Source organism: Taudactylus pleione, unplaced genomic scaffold, assembly GCF_031769625.1.
Source record: "Taudactylus pleione unplaced genomic scaffold, aTauple2 ptg000069l, whole genome shotgun sequence".
Lineage (NCBI taxonomy): Eukaryota > Metazoa > Chordata > Amphibia > Anura > Myobatrachidae > Taudactylus > Taudactylus pleione.
This window is the reverse complement of record NW_028284471.1, coordinates 7966998-7989478: the sequence shown is the minus strand read 5'-3', so window position 1 is coordinate 7989478 and position 22481 is coordinate 7966998. Positions and strand designations below refer to the sequence as shown.

Genomic DNA, 22481 nt, shown 5'->3' with positions numbered 1-22481 from the left:
GGAAGTTCCTCCATGTTAAACAAGATATTCACTAGGTCAGTTAAGTCAGCCCTAGGCTGCACTGTGTGCTAATAATGGTGATCCAGTAAGGGTGCTGGGGAGGGTAACTTGTGAGGCGTAGTCTCTATATCTGAAAACTAAGAGACCTAGGATCACTTTACAGTGCTAAGTCACAGACATAGGGCTGTTGTGCACTTAAACGTTTAACATGCGGAGAGGCTTTGAAGAGCACTACAATGTTTCACTAGCTCTGCGGTACCTATGTAGCAGGGAGGGGCATTCTGTATAATATAAGTCCCAGCATGCTTTGCAAGACAGCAAAAGGTTGCTCAAGCCTGCTGCACTATTTTGATTGTTCTGTCATATATGGAATGGCAGAAATTAATTACTGCTGAGAAGCTCTGTGCGTTTTTGCAAGCTGAGCCTCAAAATGTGTAACTTGCAGGAATGACAGGCTTCCTGTCAATCTGTTAAGACCTTTAGCGAAAACAAAATTCAAACAGAATTACATAAGCTCTTAAAACAAAATGATGTACCCAATTAAAGTTTAATTGGCCCAAATACTGTTTCTGGTCTAATAGGGAATGTAGTAACAGTACATTAAGGGTTGACTCTCAAAGTGGTGCTTTTAAGTAATTTGATTTTTCTCTCTCGCTTCAGCTAATATATCTATAAAAAAAAAAAAAATATTAACAATTTACATTATGGCAACTGCTAGGCCACTGATATTTCCTTATAAAGAAGTTGCACAATGGTTGTTCCCTTAAACGGTAGTTTTAGACAGCCATTTCGTGGACATAACTTAATAATTTACTAAGAACCAGTGACATCAGAAGTACACTTATGATCAGAATGGTTTGAATGTACAGCAACAGTTTTGTGCCTTAGTGACATAATCAAGATCTAGCAAACTAACTGGCTTAAGCTGGGTAGACACTGACAGATATATTGGCCGATCAATTGATCGGCCAATATATCTTGTTCCCGTCGGTCAGTGTGTAGCAGCGATATGTCTGAATAACATCGTTCACAGACATATCGCGTTGGCTGTGCTGCACAGCCGATGGCAGATATATCTGTCCATCGGGCAGTGTGTACAGGCGGTCGGCGTACACATGCAGCAGAGGCCGCGGGGAGGGGGCGGGACCCACGGGCAGAAGCAGATGATGGTCGTTCAGTGTGTATGAAGTGAACGACCATCATCTGCAGATATATCTGTGCAGTGTGTACCCTCCTTTAGTGTGCCCTTTTACATTTTGGTTCAGCCCACAAAATGGCTGCAGGCACTGTTTGTAGGAGACAGGTACAGTTTAAATGTGCTATGTATTATGACCAAATTAACATTGAAGCGTATTAATAAAATAATGTTTAGCGATAAATTAATGAGCTTGAGATAGAAAGCCCGGATTAAAAATCAAGAAATGCATTGTAGCGAACTAAGACAATCAAAATCTCTAAAAAAACAAAATGCACCTGCTCTTATTAAATGTTTCATAACATAATTGATCAACGCTGCACATATCCCTTTTTTTTGTTTTGTATTTTCAGTTGTGGTAGACATGATACATTGTTGCTAACACAAGAACTGGTATAGTCATATCAAAAAATAGTGCAAAATTTTAACATTTATATAAATAACTCTTATCCCCTGCTTTTTAACATTTTACAACACACTTTCCAAGTTGGCACTCAAACAACCCCCCCGCCCACCAACCCCCCCCCAAAAAAAAAAATCTGTTTGCTCTTTTTTTTTTTTTCCCGTTTTTTTTTTCTTCTTTTTTTTGTGTCCATTTCTGATGACAAACATCCCAAAATGTATAGGCCCTTTTCTAGTACAAAAATACACTTCCCCTCACGCATACTCTTTTCTTATTTGTTTATATATATATTTATATATTGCAAGTCTTTTAAAACAAATAGTTTTGTGCAAATATTTCAGGATTTTTTTTTTTCCTTCTTTAACGTTAAGTGAGATATTAAGAAAAAAAAAAACATTAGATATAAGGTGGGTGGGGTATATCGGCAAGCACTCACGCACGCTACTCAGCTTCCTAAACGGAACGAAAACAAAGTAAGAGCAACTGTGTAAGGTTTTCAAGACATGGCTAAACATATAAACAGGATTGCAAGCTTCTTCCGCTTGTGCATTCAAACCAGACATAACAAGTAAATATTTATACAGGAAGAAGTGAAGATGGGGGGAGGGATATATTTTCCTTTTACATTTACTCTCCACCCCGACTTCTTCGTTGAAGTTCTTTCTCTGGTGCCCGATTAGCTGTCAGAAATGCAAGCATCATTTTGGCATTGCGGGATGAGCTGACAACGAAAAGGACTGGCTAGAAGTGCAGTGTTTATTGATTTATTTTTTCCTCTCGTTATGTTCGGTCTTGATTCTAAAATGGCTGTCTTTTTTGTTTGTCCTTATCTTTGCTCCGTGCTACTGTGCTGTCAAGACCATTGCTTTGCAAATTTAGTCTGCTGCTTTCTAATATAGAGGGCATGCCCATATTCTGCTGCTGGTGCTGATAAAAGGAGGATCCGGGGTAATGACCTATGACCTCACTATAGGTTGGGGGTGGGCCTTCCATCCTCCCGTTGCTGCTGTAGGAAGTTGCGCTCACTCCAGAGTTGCTGCTTGGTGGGCAGGGCCCCCCGTAGACCGAACTATCAATTAAGTCACTGTCAAAGATTGTTCGGTTGGGAGGTGCCCGCACAGACTCACGATTCAGTTCCATCTGTTGTTCGGGGTCACGAAGTTGTAACGTGCAGGGTCCCTGGTAGGGTGGGGGTTCCTCACCGTCAGATAAAGAGATGGTGGGAGGCAGGTCAATCTCGTGCTGTATGTAGGGATAGGTGGGCTGGAAACGGTTGAAGCGATCTCGTTGGAGAAAGGGCGGGATGCCCAGTCTGTCTAAAGGTCTTGGCGTATAAATGTGCTGTTTGGAGCAAAAAGAAAGATACTGTTAGTTGGGATGCTTCAAATTAAAATGTTATTAATACTGAGTTAATCTATAATGGTAGTCAAGAGAGTACATCACACAGATTTCCAGTGACACTTTTTGTCTCCATAGGACCACTCGTTAATTTACTACACACACAAGCTATGCCTTGTCACAACTGTTTAATTGATCAATTATTTCTAATAAAGGCGCTAGAATTATCATCAACTATACAACAAAGTCAAGTTTCCAAGTGTAGAAAAGCCATATGATCAGTGCTGGAATATACTTTACATTTGTAGTGTATGATATACTGCCATTAAATGACTAGGTCAGTATTAAAAACAAGTGCATACTGAAATCTATAAGCATCCTACAACAGAGGTAAGATGTTAACGCTGAGCCTGTGTTTGTAGTTCAGACAATGTCGGTCCCCAGACATACACAGTGGTTTGTACTCTGCCATCTTACCTCTGCCACGCCATTTCCTGACACTATGCTCTCTGAAGGCCATAGGCTTCCTTCCTGTGTCAGGCAAAAAAATAAAATAAAACATTATAAGTATCTGCCTAAACTCATGACATAAGTATAGGCTCTAAAGTTTCATAAGTAAGTTACATAGCAAATATTTATTTAAAAAGGCTATAAGCTCTGTAGTTTTGAGTGGAATTAGGTAACCTAAAATAATATACTCAGGGGGCCCATATATCAACAAGGTTATCAGCGTCTGATAATGGTGCTAATCAGCATCTATTTGAAAAATGACAGTCGGGAGCTGATTGGCTTGATCACCATTCATTATATGCAAAAGTTTTGAAACTCGTTGCATATGACTAAACTCGTTGATAAATGGGGCCCTAAGGTGGGAATTCAATTCAGTGTAATGTGTCACCATGATGTCCTGCCGCACACAATACCACAGGGGAGATGCATCTCTGGAAAGTGATAAATTGAAAAGAGATAAACGACCAGGCACTCCGCTCCTAACTGTTACAGGCTGTGTTTGAATGACTGATTGGTTGGTAGTTTATCACTTTTCAATTTATCACAGAACTTAGTACATCTGTCCCTTAATATAGTAGCCAAACATTGCTCATTTTCCTGCACATCTCTATGGAGGCGAGGGACCATCAATGATTTTACTGGCCACAATGTGCCGACACTTGACTGTTCCGGAGACAATTTGCAGTCATCGCGCTTAATGAATTCTCCCCTAAGTGTTACTTAATGATTCTTGATTGATCTGGCAATGGAATAGATCTCCCCCATTGTGGTTGTATGTCTGACTCTCATGCTTATATGGGTCTTGTTCGGATTATGTAGACTATAGCCTCCTGAACTATACATTCATTACAGGAGAGAGGTTTTGGTAAACCTCATAGAGCCTAACTGGAAGAATCTCCTGCATCAGGGCCGTCAATGGATCCTTCAAGTACCAGGAAGTAAAACTTTACATTTTATTTTGGTTATCTAAACTTACACAAAACAATATTTTTGTTTTTGGTGGAATGCACATTTACATTTTGTATTTTTACACTGGTTGATTTTTAGTGGTCTTTGATGTGCAGGGCTCATGTAAAGACAATTATCAGCCAAACATGTACATTGCACACTTTAGATTAATCAAATATGTGTAACACAGTACTCTGTGGGCATGTATATTTACAAGGCCTTCTTCAAAAGAGAATGGCCCCTTTACCATCCCAACCTTGGAACCATAAAGCTCCAAGGGGAGTAAGGGTCTTCAGAACCCCACATGGTCTACAGGCCTTTGGAGGTCCCCTTACCCTAGGATAGCAGAGAGAGTCACAAAATGATCAAGATGAACAAGGCATAAGACACTATGCCTTCCTATACACTATATCTCACTGGGAAGAATGAATAAGGTTGGTATCCATTAGAACAGAGGTTCCCAATTACGGTCCTCAAGGCTCCCCAACAGTTCATGTTTTAGAGATATCCATGGTTGAACACAGGTGACTTAATTAGTATCTCAGTCAATTTGATTTAATCACCTGTCCTCAGCCATGGATATCTCTAAAATCTGAGCTGTTGGGGAGCCTTGAGGACCGTGTTTGGGAACCTCTGCATTAGACATTAAGAAGGTTGACATCGGAAAGTACTGAATGTCAACAGTCACAAGGTCAGCAGAGTCATTAGCTTACATGGTCAACATTTAACATGTCAACACAAATGTCGACATTGATTTTTAGGGTTAGGTTTAGTCTCGGGCTAAAATAACAAAACAAAATAAAAATATGTTGACATTTTTGGTGGTGACAGGTTACCTCCAGTACGGGGGGTTCTAGCTCACTTCCCAGTGCCATTCTCCTGATGCATCACTGACAGTGAGGACAAGCAACCAACAGCTTCACAGGTACGCTGGTGGCTAATTCTCCTTCACGTCAGTGTCTGGCACTCTTTGTGGAGGTCCAGCAGGATGAGTGACAATGCAACTTTTTTTTTTTTTAGGCAACTTCTAATCACTGGTTTACTATATGAACACCTAAGTTCACCTAATGGTGACGTAGGATACCAACTCCTATGTCACTGCAGAAAATGTACACATTTTTTTTTTCTTTTTTAACGTCTCCTGAATCTTTTTCTGACTCCTTAATGTAAAACAATAACATAAGATATTAAACATAACAGCAAAATAAAAAAAGATTCATTATGGCAATTGGCAAGGTTTCTGTTTGGTCTGAAAGACATGTGCCTGCCACATGACCCGTGTATTTAATTATGTGATATGGTTCTCTCCAGCCAGCACATGGACAGGGATCTGCCAAGCAAGTAATCCCTCTAAAGGCTCATATCCCAATCACTTGATATATTGAAAATGAACTTCATTTAAAGAGATACAAAATGACTTGTTTTAATTATCAAGCTTACGGCAGCAATGTTTGATATAAAAATAAAATCCTGGTGGATTAAAATGCATGACAAGTAAAATGAAACCAATGATCTCTGAATTATACTTGCAGAGACAAGAGGTAAAATTACATAGGCACAGTCAAATTAATATCAGCCATGTGATCCAATGAAATACTAGCCTCAGCAGACAAATTATGGAAATGTCTAGAATAATCGTTAAAATATACAAAGTCAAACAGACCTTATTTTCATAGGATAAATGGGTGGTGGCCTGTTAGAATGGGATGGGACAGGTGGAAGGAACGGATTAGGAATGCCGTGATGTATGCTGAAGAATAACACAAGAGTTTCCACCATGGGACAAGGAAGAATGCGAGGGTTGGGGAGGGGGATGATGCACATTTTATTAATGTCATTTGTTCCAAGAAAGCTTAAAGGCTGCATTTCAATATTCAGATGTGACGTTTGCAAAATGGCTGCCACCACTATGTGGAATACAGGAGACATAGCATGCTGTCTAAAATGCTCTCATCTAATTTATTTTTTTGCTTACTACTTCATGCACAAAGCACTATATAGTAAAGGCAAAAAAATAGATATCCCGGTGATGGGCTACATTCGCATTTGGCTTCAAAATTCTGCATTTAGGATGCATTTCTCGTGCAAGCTAAGGCCATGTAAACAAATATGGCAACTATAAATGATCGGAACCAGTACATATTTGCATTGTTAAGTGCATTTTGACTAGGTAACGTCCCGCTGTTGTTACAGATGCATGTTTATAAGAATGGATATGTAAGCCCAATATAAATGCAAACTGATTTAGAGACTCGATCTCGCCAGCTACAGGGCACTTACCGAAGAAAGGTTTTCCTCTCTCCTCCTCCCATGGCTGTGTCGGTGGATGAAGGATCGTGCAGAAAGCTTGTAGTGGTTTAAGAGACACGTGATTACCACAACCATGACCATCATCACCACCACGATGATGATTATCTGAACGAACTCCAGCTCCGCTGTGAGAAGAGAGAAAGGGGGAGAGTTACTAGTGATTCTAGAAAAAAAAGCGAATTACCCGTAAAGCAATTTGGAATTAATTTAATAAACGTTTCAATACTTTTAGTAATCAGACTTCACAGCAATGAAACTCAAGCATACATACTAGGATAAATATCACTGCTTTTACTACAGCGGTGGAGATTACATTCCCTACCCATTGTGGCCAAGAGAAGCTAAAGCTTGCCAGGCACTGAACACGTTTTTACGGTATATTGAACTGGAGACGGCGAAAGTGCCAATGTCATCTAAAGGGTTAGAGTGACCTTTTAATCACTTTGGGCTGTGTTAGAATATTCAGACAGTGAAAGTCTGCCAACCTCCACACTAAAAATGTTATTGGTGCCTAAGTCTGCGATAACCTGAATAATCATTAACCAATAAAGAGAAATAAGAGTTAGTTGCCAGAGGGTTTGGAAAGACATTGCATTTAATGGTGCCTTAAAATAATTATATTTTTCTTCAATTTCTAGGTCGTTGTAACAAATGTTACATTCAGATATGTTCGTTACTGTCCTTGATGCATACACATTTGATACCAATTATCATACCACTCATACACAACAGAGGTGGGACAGCATGTTGGCTGGACCTATATTTAGCTTATTACTTCGCCAGGAAGTAATGACATCACTGATGCACCACGCCACTCATACCTCAACAATGTCACTAGTTTTCAGCGTACTGACAGGTTGTATTTTGGGTCGGAACAAAAATGGTCTGCCTCCATTGTCTACAGCTAAAGCGTCCACTTTACAAATAGAGTTCTACTGAGGCAGTTTTGCCTTTCATACCATAAGATAACAAGTGATCAACATTTGTGATGTGCCTACTTGCATGCAGAGAATAACATACTTGGCTAATACTGGTATCTATGGTTGGAGGCATAACACCTTCCTCGCCACTCGATTCATAACTCATCAGAGGCAGCAATAGTGGAACTAGTTCCAAGTCCTAATCGACAGACAATTTTTTTTTCATTTGTGACGTCTGTCTGCCGGTGGTGCTGTGTCAAGTCATACAAGGAATAATGGGACATGCTAGAACTAAAACACTACCACATTTATATGTCCCCCTCTTTTTTTTGGAATTTAAGTCCTTTTATTGAATTTTGATTCCTGACCTAGCTGATAGTAGCATTTTAAGCCATGCATCCCTATCTATTGCTATTGTTTGTAGCAGTACAATGCAATGGAAAAGCCAAGGGTAAGGAAAAAGAGGACAAAAGTAGCAGGCCTTGCCCTTGATAAAACCTGTCCTTGGAGAGGGATTCAGTTTGTTTGTTTGTTTGTTTGGTTGCTGGCTTGCTGGGTCCTGGTGCTGTATCACTATTATCACTATATATAAGAAATTATCCTGCAGAAATGTCTTAATGTACAGCAATCCCTATAGATTGTAAACTTGCAAGCAGGGCCCTCTTACCTCTATATCTGTCTGTTTTTAACCAGTCTAGTTTTATTACTATTTTGTTCTCAATTGTAAAGCACAACGGAATACGCTGCGCTATATAAGTAACGGATCATAAATAAATGTGACAACATGGAGTGGATTCAGAATATAAGAACAAGCATTTACAAGAGCTTTAGATTCAGCGTAGACAGGGTGATCTTTATGCGCTGAATAGAAAAGAGCAACTTTTGGATAAATTCTGTTCCTGCAATTAGTTTTAAGAACTAGAGATATTAAGAGAATGTTCAATAAACAGTTTCTGATCTCTAAATTCTCAAAAAATTATTGTATTTGGGTATGTGCTAATTGTAAAATATAGATATCTACAGTACCCGCAAAAAAGGAAAAATCGCCTGTGTTCTGCTTTAGATCTACAAATAGATGATTTGCTGCATTTGTCTTTAAGTTTACCATAACTTACTAATACCTGTAAATACATATTTTTTTTTTTTTGCCAAGTAGTATGTATTTAAAAAGGTGTATACATTTGTAAAAGACTATAGTCCCACTGCAGTTTTTTAATGCAAATAACACATGTCAAGTCTGGTGGTAAATCCTGGCAAATACAGTATACATCTGACTTGTGTTTGGAATAGAGGGTCACTTGTGCTCATTAACCTGTTCCTTTCCAGACAGATTCCTGGTATTACTAAGCCCGGAGTACCAGCTCCTGGCCCTGCATGATGGGATAATTAAGGGCTGGCTCTGTGGCTGCATCTTGGCAGTACCACCACTTTCCTAGTCTTGGGGAGTACATTCCAGATGTAATTGCCCAGCCCTTGTCAAGATGACCAGTGATTCACAGACTCCAAGCTGGCAACAACATAAAGAGCTCTTTAAAGAAGCATCTAGCACTTTGGAGTACGAGCCCCTCCTTGCCGATAATTGAGCCCTTGTACAGACTCCCTGGGAGGGACACTGGCTCTGAACCCAGAGTAGACATGATAAATTCAGTACAGCTTACCCCCCTCAGCTCTTGCAATCATTACACAAACCAGTTTCAAGTGTAACATAAAAAAGAAAAAAAAGAAAAAAAGAAAAACCACTGAAGTCACCCCACCCTTACTACCTAGAGAAATTCACCACATGCCACAAAATGCTGACAGAACCTCAAACAATAAGGGTTCACTTCATACATATATTGTACAATTTACTCTAGGCTACATCTAGAAGGAAATGTTTCTCTTATGAGAACAAATCTATTGTGGCCTTTCTATGTGCATGGATAATGATACCACCCTAATGCCAGTACCTGCTTCTGTGCAGAGGGGTCCGCTTGCATGCCTCTTCGCAACCCCAGATCTTCCCATAGTAAGTAGCATGGTACCGGGAATCAGCGCCATCTGAAGAGAACGTTGACTCTAAGAACTTTCAGTTTTCGGAGTTTGCTAAATATTAGGCAGCCCTAATAAAGAACAGGTCCATCACTTACGGGCCCTTTACACATGCGTTTACATATGTGTAACGGATCCATAAGCAATGATGAATAGGATTCAAAATATTACTTTGTATGAGGAAGTCCCTCACTCTTTGATAAAGCTCCCATAATAGGGGCGAAACGCGTCAGAATTACAGGACTTTATTATTTCTATTGTGTGGACCCACCAAAAGGACGCCGGCTTTATTTCTGCATACACACTAAAGATTTTACCAAATAATCTGCACACTACGGCAGCGCTGATATCACTAACAACAGAAGGCTGGAGACTTCAGTTGAACACTGCCATAAGCGCCGAAGAGCCAGGTAACAGTGTGTGCCACTATACGGCCAGCCTGTTAGCGAATGCTATCTACCAACTAAAAGCTGAGCCCTCTATAATCCGGGACAGTTCCTATCTATGTTCACATCCTTGTGGCTCCATATATCGGACTGTAGAAATTATACTCTTGGTCCCAGGAGCAGCTTCTATACTGCACTAAGGATTTATGAATTTATGTGTTAAAGCGTATTTATTACAGCTTTTGAAACTTTGATCCAAAAAGGATTCTTCACATTATATATATTCCCTCTGGATAACCATTTTTTATGGAACTTTTTGCATTGTGGAATATTAAAATGTGTATTGTGCTGTTTTTATAAGTATAGTAATTGTTTATTAGAAAAGCATATGTGCAATTACCTTTTTATATGCATTTGATACATATGATATATATTTTTAGATGGAATAAAACTGTTCCCTTATATATATGCATAACTGTCTTGGTGTCAGTAACTTCTGCTATAATAGTTTTTTTCATATAACCGCAGTACCAATTTTTTTTTTTTTATATAGTTTGTTCTTCTATTAGCAAGTCTACACAGACTGCACAGGTTACTGCTGCTAATATAAATGTTTGTTTTACGAGACTAAAGGACTAAAATTGTGTGTATATATTTCTACAGTATTATTAGCAAATAAATAATTGTGAAAAAACAATGTCCCAATGGTCCATCTGAAAATGGGTACTACCAGGGTACAGGATAATTTCTTCTCCCTTTAGCTCTAAACAACAACAATCATCCCTGGAATAAAAACATTCTCCCATCTGCAGTGTAGATCACAGAGACCTTAGCCGATAATTCCCCCCAGAGATGGGTGCATTTCAAACTAGTAGACCTTACACCTAACCTGTTCCTGTTTGTTCCTTTGTTAACACTCTTCACAATGCAGCATCAGAGAGACAGAGAAATCACACTGCTAGAAAGAAAGATTTTTTTTTTCTTTTAAGTTTAACACCCAGTGATTGCTTATTCATTGAGGTGATCAGCTCTGCATTGAAAATACTAAGGACCTCAGAGTTCCGATAAGGCTTAAGGGACATATTTTTGCAAGTCTAAAATGACCAGTTAATGTAATGTTGATTGCCGCATAGCACAGCGCATGCAGGCACAAAATGATTGCCAATCTCGCAAAAGAATATACTGAAGTCTCCCGGAACAGGAGAAAATAGTGTCTAAATAATGGCCACACACACCAAGTGAGTTGTTATCAATATGAAAGCACTAGGTGCATCTATTGTAATCAGACCATGCCAGTTCTGTGACCCATATCAAATATTCTGTATTGACCTTAAAGCAAAATGCATTAAAGCAGACCTTGCAGTATGAACGAAGTAACAGAACAGGACACTGACCACGGGTTGAACTCAGGGTTTTAGTGCTTATGTCCCTGTGACACCTGGGTGATCATGGACCCGCATTATACCCAGGTCATCACCCTTCACACCGTCTAACAGTAAATGCTTGGAAATGATGTCATCTCCAAATGCTACTGTCCCCACAAATCAAGTCCTTTTAGGCATGACAGGGGGTCATCAAGAACTAAGTCATGCCTTTCAGACATAAGCCGGGTCGTTGACCCAGGTTGCAAGTCCCGGGAATAACGCTGGTCAACTGCAGGGTCACAGACCCAGGACTGTCAAACCGGGTCAGACCCTTTCAGACATAAGCAGGACCCGGGGTCGACTTGCCGTGCCCCAGCAAGTTAATGGGTTTTTGCTTATGTCTGAAAGGGGTGTTTTTGGACAATGAGAAGGAAAAAAAAAGAGTGGATGCAGGAAAAACATGCTAACCACATGTCCACCATGTTACCTCTAATGAAGTAATACAACAGTAAGCTGCCAAATATTTTGCATATCCCTGCTTAAAATCGGAAGTTACATACTGACCCATCTGTATTCAAGGGAAATTGTACACAAATCTGGAATTCAGTTACTAATGGTAAAATTAAAAGGTGTTCAGTTGAAGAATGGAATTAAATGAAAAATATCTATTTCAAATAGTCTAAAGGGGATTCATTTGTTAGCGATGCCTGTAGCTCCAGTCTAAAGTGATCGGGAGCTACTCAATTGTATTCACTTAGTGCAGATTTTTGCTTGCTTCCATCTGAGTTGCGAGCGGAAATCCACAGTCGATAAGTAGGGCTTAACTGTAGCGCACCTGGTTTTTGGGCGCCTAAACTTTCCCTTTAGATGGGAGAAGCCGCATTATGCAGCTAATCCCCAGCAATTTGGGTACAACATTCACGATAGGTGACGGGCGCCCAAAAACAATTGAATAGCTCTTGTCACTTTAGACAGGAGCTGCAGCCGTGATAAATATTTTCTGCGTTCGGTTTCTAAAAATCAACTTGCTTTATAAAATTATTAGCTATGTGGTGTAAAATGTAATACTGCTATATTTATTTCATTTATGCAATGGGCAACTACCCCTTATTTTGGTCTCCACATTGTACTGTGAAACACACTGATTGAAATATACACACAGTAACAACCTAAATCACAAATTATTCATAGGACATAATGTTATATGCATGGCACAAATCACACTGGCTGTGTTGTGTAAATAGGACACATACTAAAACTAAGCACAGAAAATGGTCATTTTGATGAAGGCAGCCCCGTTATTACTCCTGCTGACCACTATTATTATTTTGGTCAAGAAATCAAATTGTCTGAGGAGTCCGATGATTGTAGTGGTCACTGTTATTATAATCATTTATGTCTAAAAACACAGACAAATTATGTTGCACTGTACATTTAGAAGAACAATACAAATAATTAACATTCAACAACATAAAACAGAAGATAAAAGATGACATTGCCCAATTCACACATAAGATAGTGGAATTACAATCGTAGCTGGTGGTGGGGAAAATGGCCATGGTTAATCTAAAGGGGCACATCCACTAGACGATCTACTCTCTGTCCAATCTCTAAACGGTTTTCCCTTGAAATTTTATCTTTCAGTCTGAACGATTAGCAAACGATTTCCAAACGATTTGCAAACTATCTTTAATAGATCAAGTGAAATTGACCTGCATGTTCAGTCGACTGACGAGACGATCAAACGACCAGCGGGAGCGCGCATCGTTGATCGTTAACGACCAAACACTGCACGATTTCTAAACGATTTTGAAATGATTGAACGATAACAACGTCATTATCATTCAATCGCCTGCTAAGAATCGTGTAGTGGGTGCCCCCCTTAAAACAGAAACACAGTCAGCCACCAATCTTAAAGCCACCATTGGCGCAGGGCGTTTCGGTGCAGCTATTTATGGTGAGGAGACATGAGAGATTAACTGCTTTTTCTTACAACAGCGCCCCTTCAGGTTCACTTTTGTGCTGCATAAATGCCCTTATGGTAATCTGCCAGTTTGAAGTAGATGTGTGTCCAGTATATTTGTTTGGCATTGTGCTCGCTGCTGTACACAGACTACTAATCACCCTGCATAGAGCCACCTGTGAAGTGGTCATTCTGTTTGTACCACCATATAAATAATCAGACAGACCTAGCCTTCCCTTACATGGAAACCACTGGCTGGTTGTACTCACAAGTGCATGTTGCCTGAGAACAAGTTTTTGTTATAGAAATATTAAAGAGAACCGTTAGCCCGGCAGTGGGGGGTAAATGATTTCTAAAATACATTGTTGCTGCGAGAATTCAGGAGTAAAATAGGGATCTACATTGTAAATTGTTGATCTTCGATTAAACGGATTATATCTCGCCTGGCTCACTATTGGCTGTGCCGCACTGCACATCTAATCAGGTGCTGCCTAAAGCTATCGGAATTGCAGACAGCCATTCATTAATGGTGAAGCAGACAAATAGATGGTCAGACAAATCTGAAGACGTTTAAATAAAATATGCCATCTCATGCTGTCCTCAGCCCTGCGGCAGGATAGTGTAAACACTGGCATCTTGATACTCACTGAAGCATGGGGATCACAGAGTTTGAAATGTATAAAAATCTAATCTTGTTAGTTGCGGCTGTCTGTGTGGGGAGACGCATGGAATTCATTGGGATTCTGCTCAGCCTGCTCCCTTCCGCTGACTTTCAGCTCCTGTCATTACACTTATCTCTGCCTCTAAAATATTTAGGTTACAACTTCCCTCTTTTCCAGTCCCCAACTTCTACCCCACATCAGAATAAAATCGGACTTGGAAGAGAAGATTTTTAAATCCATGTTACACAAACTCAATTTTCAACGTTCTATTTTTATTTAAGACATTCATTAGAGATTAGAATGTGATAAGCAAGAGCAACAATGTATGCCGCAATTGCTATAGAGTTTCTTAATGTGAAAAACATTACATTTCTCCTTTACCATCATTTGTAGAAGTTCAATATATTTAGGATTTCGGTTAAATGCCAATAGCTTCTTGGAAAATAATGTTTGGGCAAAAGAAGGTACCATGCTATGTTCTGCAGAATCCGAAATTAAGCAGACAGGGCCTAATAAAAGGTAGAGAAAGAAAATATACTTCTTCTGCACAGTAAAAATCAGGATTTTATTGTCCACATTATGAAGGAAACAATTAGGATTAAATTAGAGTAAAATTATTAATAACTTGGTTCATTCACTGTATTTTACCCTCAGCACAGGATTGCATTGTGACTACTGAGCCACTCACATGAGAGCCCAACTGGAAGAGGCAAGTTCAGAGTGTTCCAAGACACAGATGTATTTTTATTCACCGGTAACCCAAGTTGAAGTGTGACTCCACCAGCCAGGCACGGGCAGGCCCAAGTCAAATCCAGACAAACGGGAGAGGAGATTTATTTGCATAATGTCTAGACCGTAGTAACAGCTGCTGCCTGTAGAATAAATACCAGCTCTCAGCACACAGGCACCTGTAGACTATGCCTGCCAGGTGAGAAACAGCAAAATACTAAATACAACTTTTTCTGTTGCCAAAATCAAATATTACCGACTTCTCAGACACCCAAGGTGGTAATAGGCATGTTTATTTTATTTGTTGATTTTGTTTACTACTTACAAAAAAAAAAAATACACACACATACACAAAAGGGTAAAAATTACAAGGGAAAGAACAAATCTATTTAGAAAGCCTAAAAATCAGGAATCACTAGTTCAGAAACAAATGGCAAAAAGATGAAAAAAAATGTTTTATATATTTAAAACTCAGAAACTGCTCAATTCTATTAATTAACCCTTTAAGAGTCAAAAAAGAACATCTTCCTATAGAAAGTGCACTATATGTGACTGGATATTATATAATAAGCTGACCTGATATTACACATCTTGGAATAACATTTAAGATTTCTCCCCATTAGATCACTAAACTGTAAATTCTTTGGGGCAGAATATTGAAACAGATTATTGGAACAGGCTTGTAAGTGCCGACCTAAGCAGGTGTCTACTTTGACAGAAAAAAAAAGTTACACACATCTTTTTGTAATCCATTGTACAGATTAAGGAGAGAAGGATCACCTTATGTATAAAGCAATTAGTTACTGTAGCAAAATGCAAGAAAAGAGTGTTCAATCCATCTTTTATATTTACATTTATTTATGTAAATAAGTGGAAAAAATTAGTGCATTGAGGGACAACAAATAATAAGTAGATTTTCTTTGTACAGCATTAAAGAAACTTGTAAAGAAACAACCTCCTATCTGGTGTAGCAGTTAGCAGGACAGGTTTTCAAGCACTGGTTTCCTATGGCATATATAGGTAAGAGGGCAGACTGAGTCACATATTTATGTAGTCGCAGGTTTCCATAACTACACACTCCCAGACAATACATGTATAACCAGGAGGCTGTGCTTTCTGTCTTTCCTTTTTTGCACAACTGACCTGTGTTCACCTCAAGGATTCCTACAGTCTGATTACACAGATAAAGTGCCAGACACAAGGAACAGAGTACTGCCCTTCACCTGTCCTTGTAAGGCAGTTCCAGCCATTCAGGAGGCAAGAGGTTAAATGCTGCTACACAACATTCTTTTATGTCTGGCTCTCCGCCTTAACCAGACAATATAAGATTAATGATCAACAAGAAGGAAATACAAAGAGGATATCTTTAACAGGCAGAGTCCGGATGTGGAGCTGTTTATCTGCATTAAAATAGTTGCCAACGGTCTCTTATTTCCAGGGACAATCCAATGTTCTATAAATATAGCCCTAGAAAAGTCCTTACGTTTCAATACTGATGAACTGTACCGTACAATCCCTCATATGCCTATTCTTAAACTGGGCACACACAAGCCCACGCGGCTACTTGGCACTCGGCCCATGTCCAATTTACACACACATAGGGGCTTATTTAGAGTCTAACGCAAAATGGCCACATTGCGTGCTTAAAAATAGCTGTATATTTCCACCTGAATTCAGAGTCAGCTGCGCCCTTGTACCAGAAGCGCCCTTGGTTTAAAATATTAGTCTGAAATCGCCTGATCTTTACCTCCGCTTACCTCTGAATAACCAGCAATCTTATCCTACTTGCGAACACCCATTGAGCTGCACTGAGAGATCTGGCTGACTTCCGTGCTACACTGAATATCCTGCAGATCCACAGAGATGTGAATGTTCACCTCAGACATTTTCTGACCATGTACAGTGCAATAAATTGCACATGCGACAGCCTTGTGTGCCACGCTGAATCAAACTTGGCCAGACCAGCAGAGATCTGGGTTTTTGGCCCTCCTAAGCCTAGCTGCTGTATCACTTCTTGCATGTCCTGGGCCGCTAAGAGCAGTAAAAAGATGGACACCACACGGAGTGACTGCAGTTCTTTACCAATCATTTTTATCAACATACCCAGGTGAATTTAGATTATTGGGGTTGTCTACAGACCACAGATGCTGAAATAGCACATCAAATGCGCAATACGGACTGAGCCAGTTCTATTCTACAGGCTTTTAAAGTTAATGAGACCATTAGTATTTAAGATGAGTAACAGCCAAATGATAAATAGAAGCTCATTTTATTCCGTATGTAAATATTTCAACATACAAGGCTTGTGAAAGAATTTCTTTTTCAGTATATAATTCTCTTCAAAAACCATCAACATGTACAATTAACCCATTAATAAAATACCCTTTCAAGCAGATCTGTTTGTAATGAACCTCGATATCTGAAGTGGCTGCAGATTTTACACAGCGCATGAAAGCTCCATGACCTCAATTAGTCTTTATATAGCAGGTACGGGTCTCCTGGGAATCAGCAATCAGCCAACAAGCCAAGAGTTCAGTCAATTTAAATTGTGATGAGAAATCTCTGGACCTCAAGTAGACTTATGGCTGTACAGGTCCATGTATCTGCTTGATCTAGTCCGATATCCCCTATACAGGCACCTTCAGATAATACTTTTGCCCAGATAGATGTATATATTTTTATTGCACTAAAATATGCCAGTTCACACTGAAGTAATTTAGCAGATATCAGGCACCTGGTCAGATATTGCAGCATGTACAGATTGAAACGAAGCCAGGAGGAGAATAATGATCCTCCAGCAAAAGAGAGGTTTGAAGAGACAGTCAATAGCCCCTATTGACCCGTGTGTGTGGTCACCTTCCAACCACACTAACAGGCTGCACTGGAGCTTTAACTGAGCAGACTGATCAGTCTGAGGGAATCAATCTCATTCAATTTGGCCACTTGCAAATCAAGAACGAACAGTGCTTCGCAATGTTTATATGCCCCAGACATGTTATATAAGGACAGCTGTAAACAATACACAGAACAGAGGGCATAAAAGATAAATACATCTGTCTGGACACTAGAATTCTCTGAAAATGTACTTATCCTTTTATGTTCTGCTAAAAAGGCACCTGTGTTTTGCCCAGAAAGAGATACTAAGGCAGTGTTTTCTTCCACAGAGTTTATTCATAGAACTGAACATGCCCAGTGTACGCTATCACACATCTATATTTTAAATTCCAGACAAAATGCAAATACGTCATCTTTCTGATCTGACACAAGTAGATCAAACATTTCAGGGGGGAAGGACTGTATTTTTTTATTTTATAAAAAAGGGGAAGTGGGAGACACAAACAGCCCCTTTGTTATCCTTTCTCACCCAAAGAGAGGGAGCTGTGAAATAGTCTGACATGTCATATGCTCCCTCCCCCCTCCTGCTAGACATCTGATGTTTATTAAGTCTGAGGAGAAGACGATGAGGTTAAATTGTCCTTAGCACCAGCCAGACCATGTGGGTGACTGCGAGCAGACAGCTAGAGTGAACTAGACACTTTTGTGACCTGCTCAATCAAAATTCCATCCATGACATGGACCCTCTATTTAGCTGATTATTTTACTGAAACATGTTGCTGCATTGTCAATGCATAACAGGGGTTAAATGCTGTGAAAAAAAGCCTCCAATTTACAGAGGTTAAAGTGCCCCTGTCACCAGGCAGCCTTTCAGAGAATTAAAATAATATTCAGAATAAAGCAGCATATCAATTCACTAGAAACTACTTCTATCACTGAGGCACCAATTGACATGAGAATTGATAAGCCAACAAAATGGCTGCCTCCGAGAAGCATCAGTAATGTAACTGCCTCTTATAGAATTGATAATGCTGTGTCCTTTGAAGCACTGGTTCTGTCCACAAATGGTCAGGAAAAACATGGTACAGAAATTAAGGAACTCCAGGATCTAAGTAGTGCTATAAGGAATAAAATAAACATAGATTTGTAAATAAAGTATATACTGAGTGAGATGCAGGAAGGGGAGAAATTGTGGGTTTGACCACATTTCTCAAATGCACTCCGGGACTTCGTTGCAGTAGGTAATGCCATCTTCCAGACGGCGTTACCCATAGAAGCATATGGGCTTCTTTCCGCAGAATACTGATAGATCCCCCCCGCGGCCCGCCAGAGGGGAGGTCCCTCCATCGCAAAGGGCCGCTCTTACCGACAGAGCGGTCCTTTGCGTGGATCTTCATGCATACCGGCGTTACCAACACCAGCATGCATGCGATGAATGGCTGGATGCATCGCTTCGCGTGTGCGATGCGTCATGCATCCCGCCCACTATTCTAATTATATTATATATTTATTTTGAAAAAATTAAAAAGATGCTTCCACATCCAAAAGATTTGGAAAAGTCAAACAAGTTATTCTGAAATATTTTCCATTGCTGGTCATACAGGTCAAACTTAAATGAATAAATACCAGTATAGAGTAAAACTAAAGTGACATTTGTTCAGGTGTTTTATTGTAGAAAAATTAAAGTCAAACGAACATCAAGTATAGTATAGTTTCTCTCTAAATTAGAATATAAACGTAAATTAAAGTTTCATTGATAAAATCCACGGTTTCTCAGATGTTGTCAGGTGTTTGCACAGCTGTCTAGATCCAATGTCTTACTACTGCTAACCCCCTGACGCTTTGTGGCTTAACAGCTAACCGTTAAAAAGACAGTAATGCAACTGGCCAGCAGATATATTGGCTGATCAATTGATTGGCCAGTGTGTATCCAGCATAACTGTCACTTTGCAGACTGTGGTGGAGATGTATTATAGGGCCACTCTTTACCAAAGCAAAGCAAGAAGCACTAACGATTAACATCTCATCGGCCGGAGCGGGCGATCCCTGCTAGAGCCAACACAGCGCATCAGCCTAGTGCTGATACGCTGTGTCTCACTCCACTGAGCATGCACGGGATCTCGCAAGCAGCCCTGGAGCTGGCAGCCTCCGCAGCAGGGACAGCTCCGTGTTTGATAAATGACGGTTAGGAGCTGATTAGTTGGCACTTTATCTCTCTCCATGGCTTAGTATATTTCCTCCCCAGGATCTTAAAATGGACCTATACACAGTATGGGAAGTCATGTGTGGGCTCTACAAATATTCAAATGATCAATTTCCAAGAAATTAAGTGTTTCAGTGATGTATTATTCGGGTTGGGTACAGGATGCCAGCCGTAGGGATCTAGACTAGGTTACAATCCCGACGCCTAGAGGCAAGTAAGCCTCCTCTAACCTCTAACCCTACACCTCCATCCCTGCACCCTAAAATTAACCTACCCTCCTAATGCCTAAATCAATGGTTCCCAAACTGGGTGCCGTGGCACCCTGGGGTGCCGCAGGGAAGTTGCAGGGGTGCCTCAGGTTGGTGTTCCAGGACAAAAATCAAATTATTTATGGTCCATGTGATAGTAGCCACCAGTACTGATTTTGTCTAACTATAAAATATGTGGACAGGTAGAAAGGCAACCCTGTACACCGCCACATAACAACCTAGGAATGACAAGCAAGCACAATTTACTTAATTTAATAATTTATGCAGAAACTTTTGGCCTAGGGGTGCCGTGAAAAAAATGCTGATACTATAGGGTGCCATGTTTCAAAAAAGTTTGTAAACCACTGCCCTAAACCTAACCCTCCCTCCCTAGTGCCTAAACCTAACCATCCTCCCCCTAGTGCCTAACCTTAACCAGTGATGTGCGGTCAGGTGAGGCAGACCCTTTTCTGTCATACTTGGGTATACTCCACAGTTTTCACTATAAAAATAAGACAAATGTAAAGAAATTATTATAAATATCTTCTTTGTATTATTCTAATCATTTTTATAGTAAAAACTCTGGAGTACAAAGTGTAATGGCAGGTGAGGCACTGCCCCCCCTGTCTACCTTTTCCGCACATCCGTGATTAAAACTCGCCAAATTTCCAGCACTATATACTGCTGCACCTTTGTATAATGCCCACACAAACCCTCAGGTTCATTTATGTATGTGTAAATGTGGCTCTGATACTAGCCAGTGCCTCCCCAGCCATTTACCTCACTGCACATCACTGACCTTAACCCTACCCTAATACTTACCATTGGGATGCCGGCACCGGGATTCTAACAGGTGTTGGGATTCCGGCCCAGTATTCTAGGCGCCGGCATCCCCCTTGTTGGCATAATGACTACATCCCTATTATTCATAGTGAACTGGTCAGTTGCATATGAGGAATGCCCACAAAATGGGCTCCTCCACTTTAACAACTATAGGACACTTACTGAAGGTTTCTTATTGCAAATTTTCAGGTTTGTTGAACTACAGCAATTGAAATAAACCAGGACCATCATAGGTCATCATAAAATTGGACAACAAATTAACTGAAATAAAAAAAAGGTATGAAAACTACCAGCTGACAGGAATTGTAAAACAGAGAATTAATGACAGTCCCAAGGAACTTATGGGACCCAATAATCAGCAATCAATTGGGTAAATTCTGCGTTTAGCAGATGATTGTCTGAAAAAATAAAAATAGTATGGGGTTCACATATTGCCAATTCCAACCAAAAAGTAATCAGAATCGGTGAAACAGATTTTCCGACATGTTGGATTTCGCCAACCAATTGGAACTGTAGATTGCTAGTTTATGGTATCAATCTGCCATTAAAACTATGAGCCTTTCTTTGGTGAAAACGATCTACAAATCACTGGTACATATTGGCAAAGTATGGATGCATATTGATGAATTGTATAATCAGTATATCAGGGAATATTTTCTTTTCTTTACTTGCAAACGATGCAATGTCGTCAACTATTTCCCCTGAGCTCCCGGGAAAATATCTAGTGCATACACACTGTGCAATCTAACAAATTATATATTGTACGTCGTTTGGTGGTTAGATTGTTAACTATATAATGTAACCATATCACCTGATCGTTCGGTAGTGCGTACACATTGCATGATCTGCAGGGAATCATTAACGAGACTAACAGATCTTCCTGCATGTACAAAAGATCTGAAGATGCGTTGGAATTGGCTAAATAGTTCAAAATATTGTCTAGTGTGTAGGGGTCTTTAGTAGATTTGCTAAGGAGCAGTTTGTCAAAGACGCTGATTATCGATGGCTTTGACCAATACTTTTAAAATGGCAAAATAAATAAATGTTAAAATAAGCTTGTTTAACATTTATTCCTATAGCTATTTTAAAGCCATCAGTCAAAGCTGCTGATTATTAGCGGCTTTAACAAACCTCTCCTTAGAAGACCTACACCTTAATGTCAAATACATGCTCAACTCTCATTGTCCAATTTCACCCTTCCAGTAGTCTTAAAGTTCCACATGGTGAACTGTACAATGCTATTGGCTGACTAGAGCAGTGTGATACTGTCAAGCCCATAAGCATACCACATGCAGCACAATTTTGATAATAAGTGGCATATTGGCTATTTCCCTACATGTGAAGTTATATGGATTCATACTGGCTACTGATTTGGACCGATGGTCTTTATTTAATATGGTCTGAACATTAAGGTACCTTGGTAAAAACCATGTTGCACAGCAGGGTATGTCGACTTGTCGACATTCAGAATGTCGAAATGGTCATTTGGTTGACAATCAATATGTAGATGTGTTTAGGTCATGGTTAAAATGTTTTTTATTTTTTTTAGTTTTAACCATACTTACCGATATTCTGGCAGCCGGGCATATGAGGGCA

The 22481-nt window shown here is 39.8% G+C and overlaps 1 protein-coding gene across 2 annotated transcripts in view; it reads right to left on the bottom strand.

The window, feature by feature from the left end:
• Positions 1-1751: 1751 nt before the first annotated feature.
• PMEPA1 (prostate transmembrane protein, androgen induced 1) overlaps positions 1752-22481 on the bottom strand; it is a 63908-nt gene continuing 43178 nt past the window's right edge. For both annotated transcript variants that reach the window (XM_088467168.1, XM_088467169.1), the window contains exons 2-4: positions 6675-6829; positions 3414-3467; positions 1752-2939 (exon numbers count right to left, since the gene is read on the bottom strand). In XM_088467168.1, coding sequence (XP_088323294.1) covers positions 2397-2939; positions 3414-3467; positions 6675-6829 — 752 coding nt within the window. In that variant the 3' untranslated portion in view covers positions 1752-2396. The remainder of the gene's footprint in view (positions 2940-3413; positions 3468-6674; positions 6830-22481) is intronic.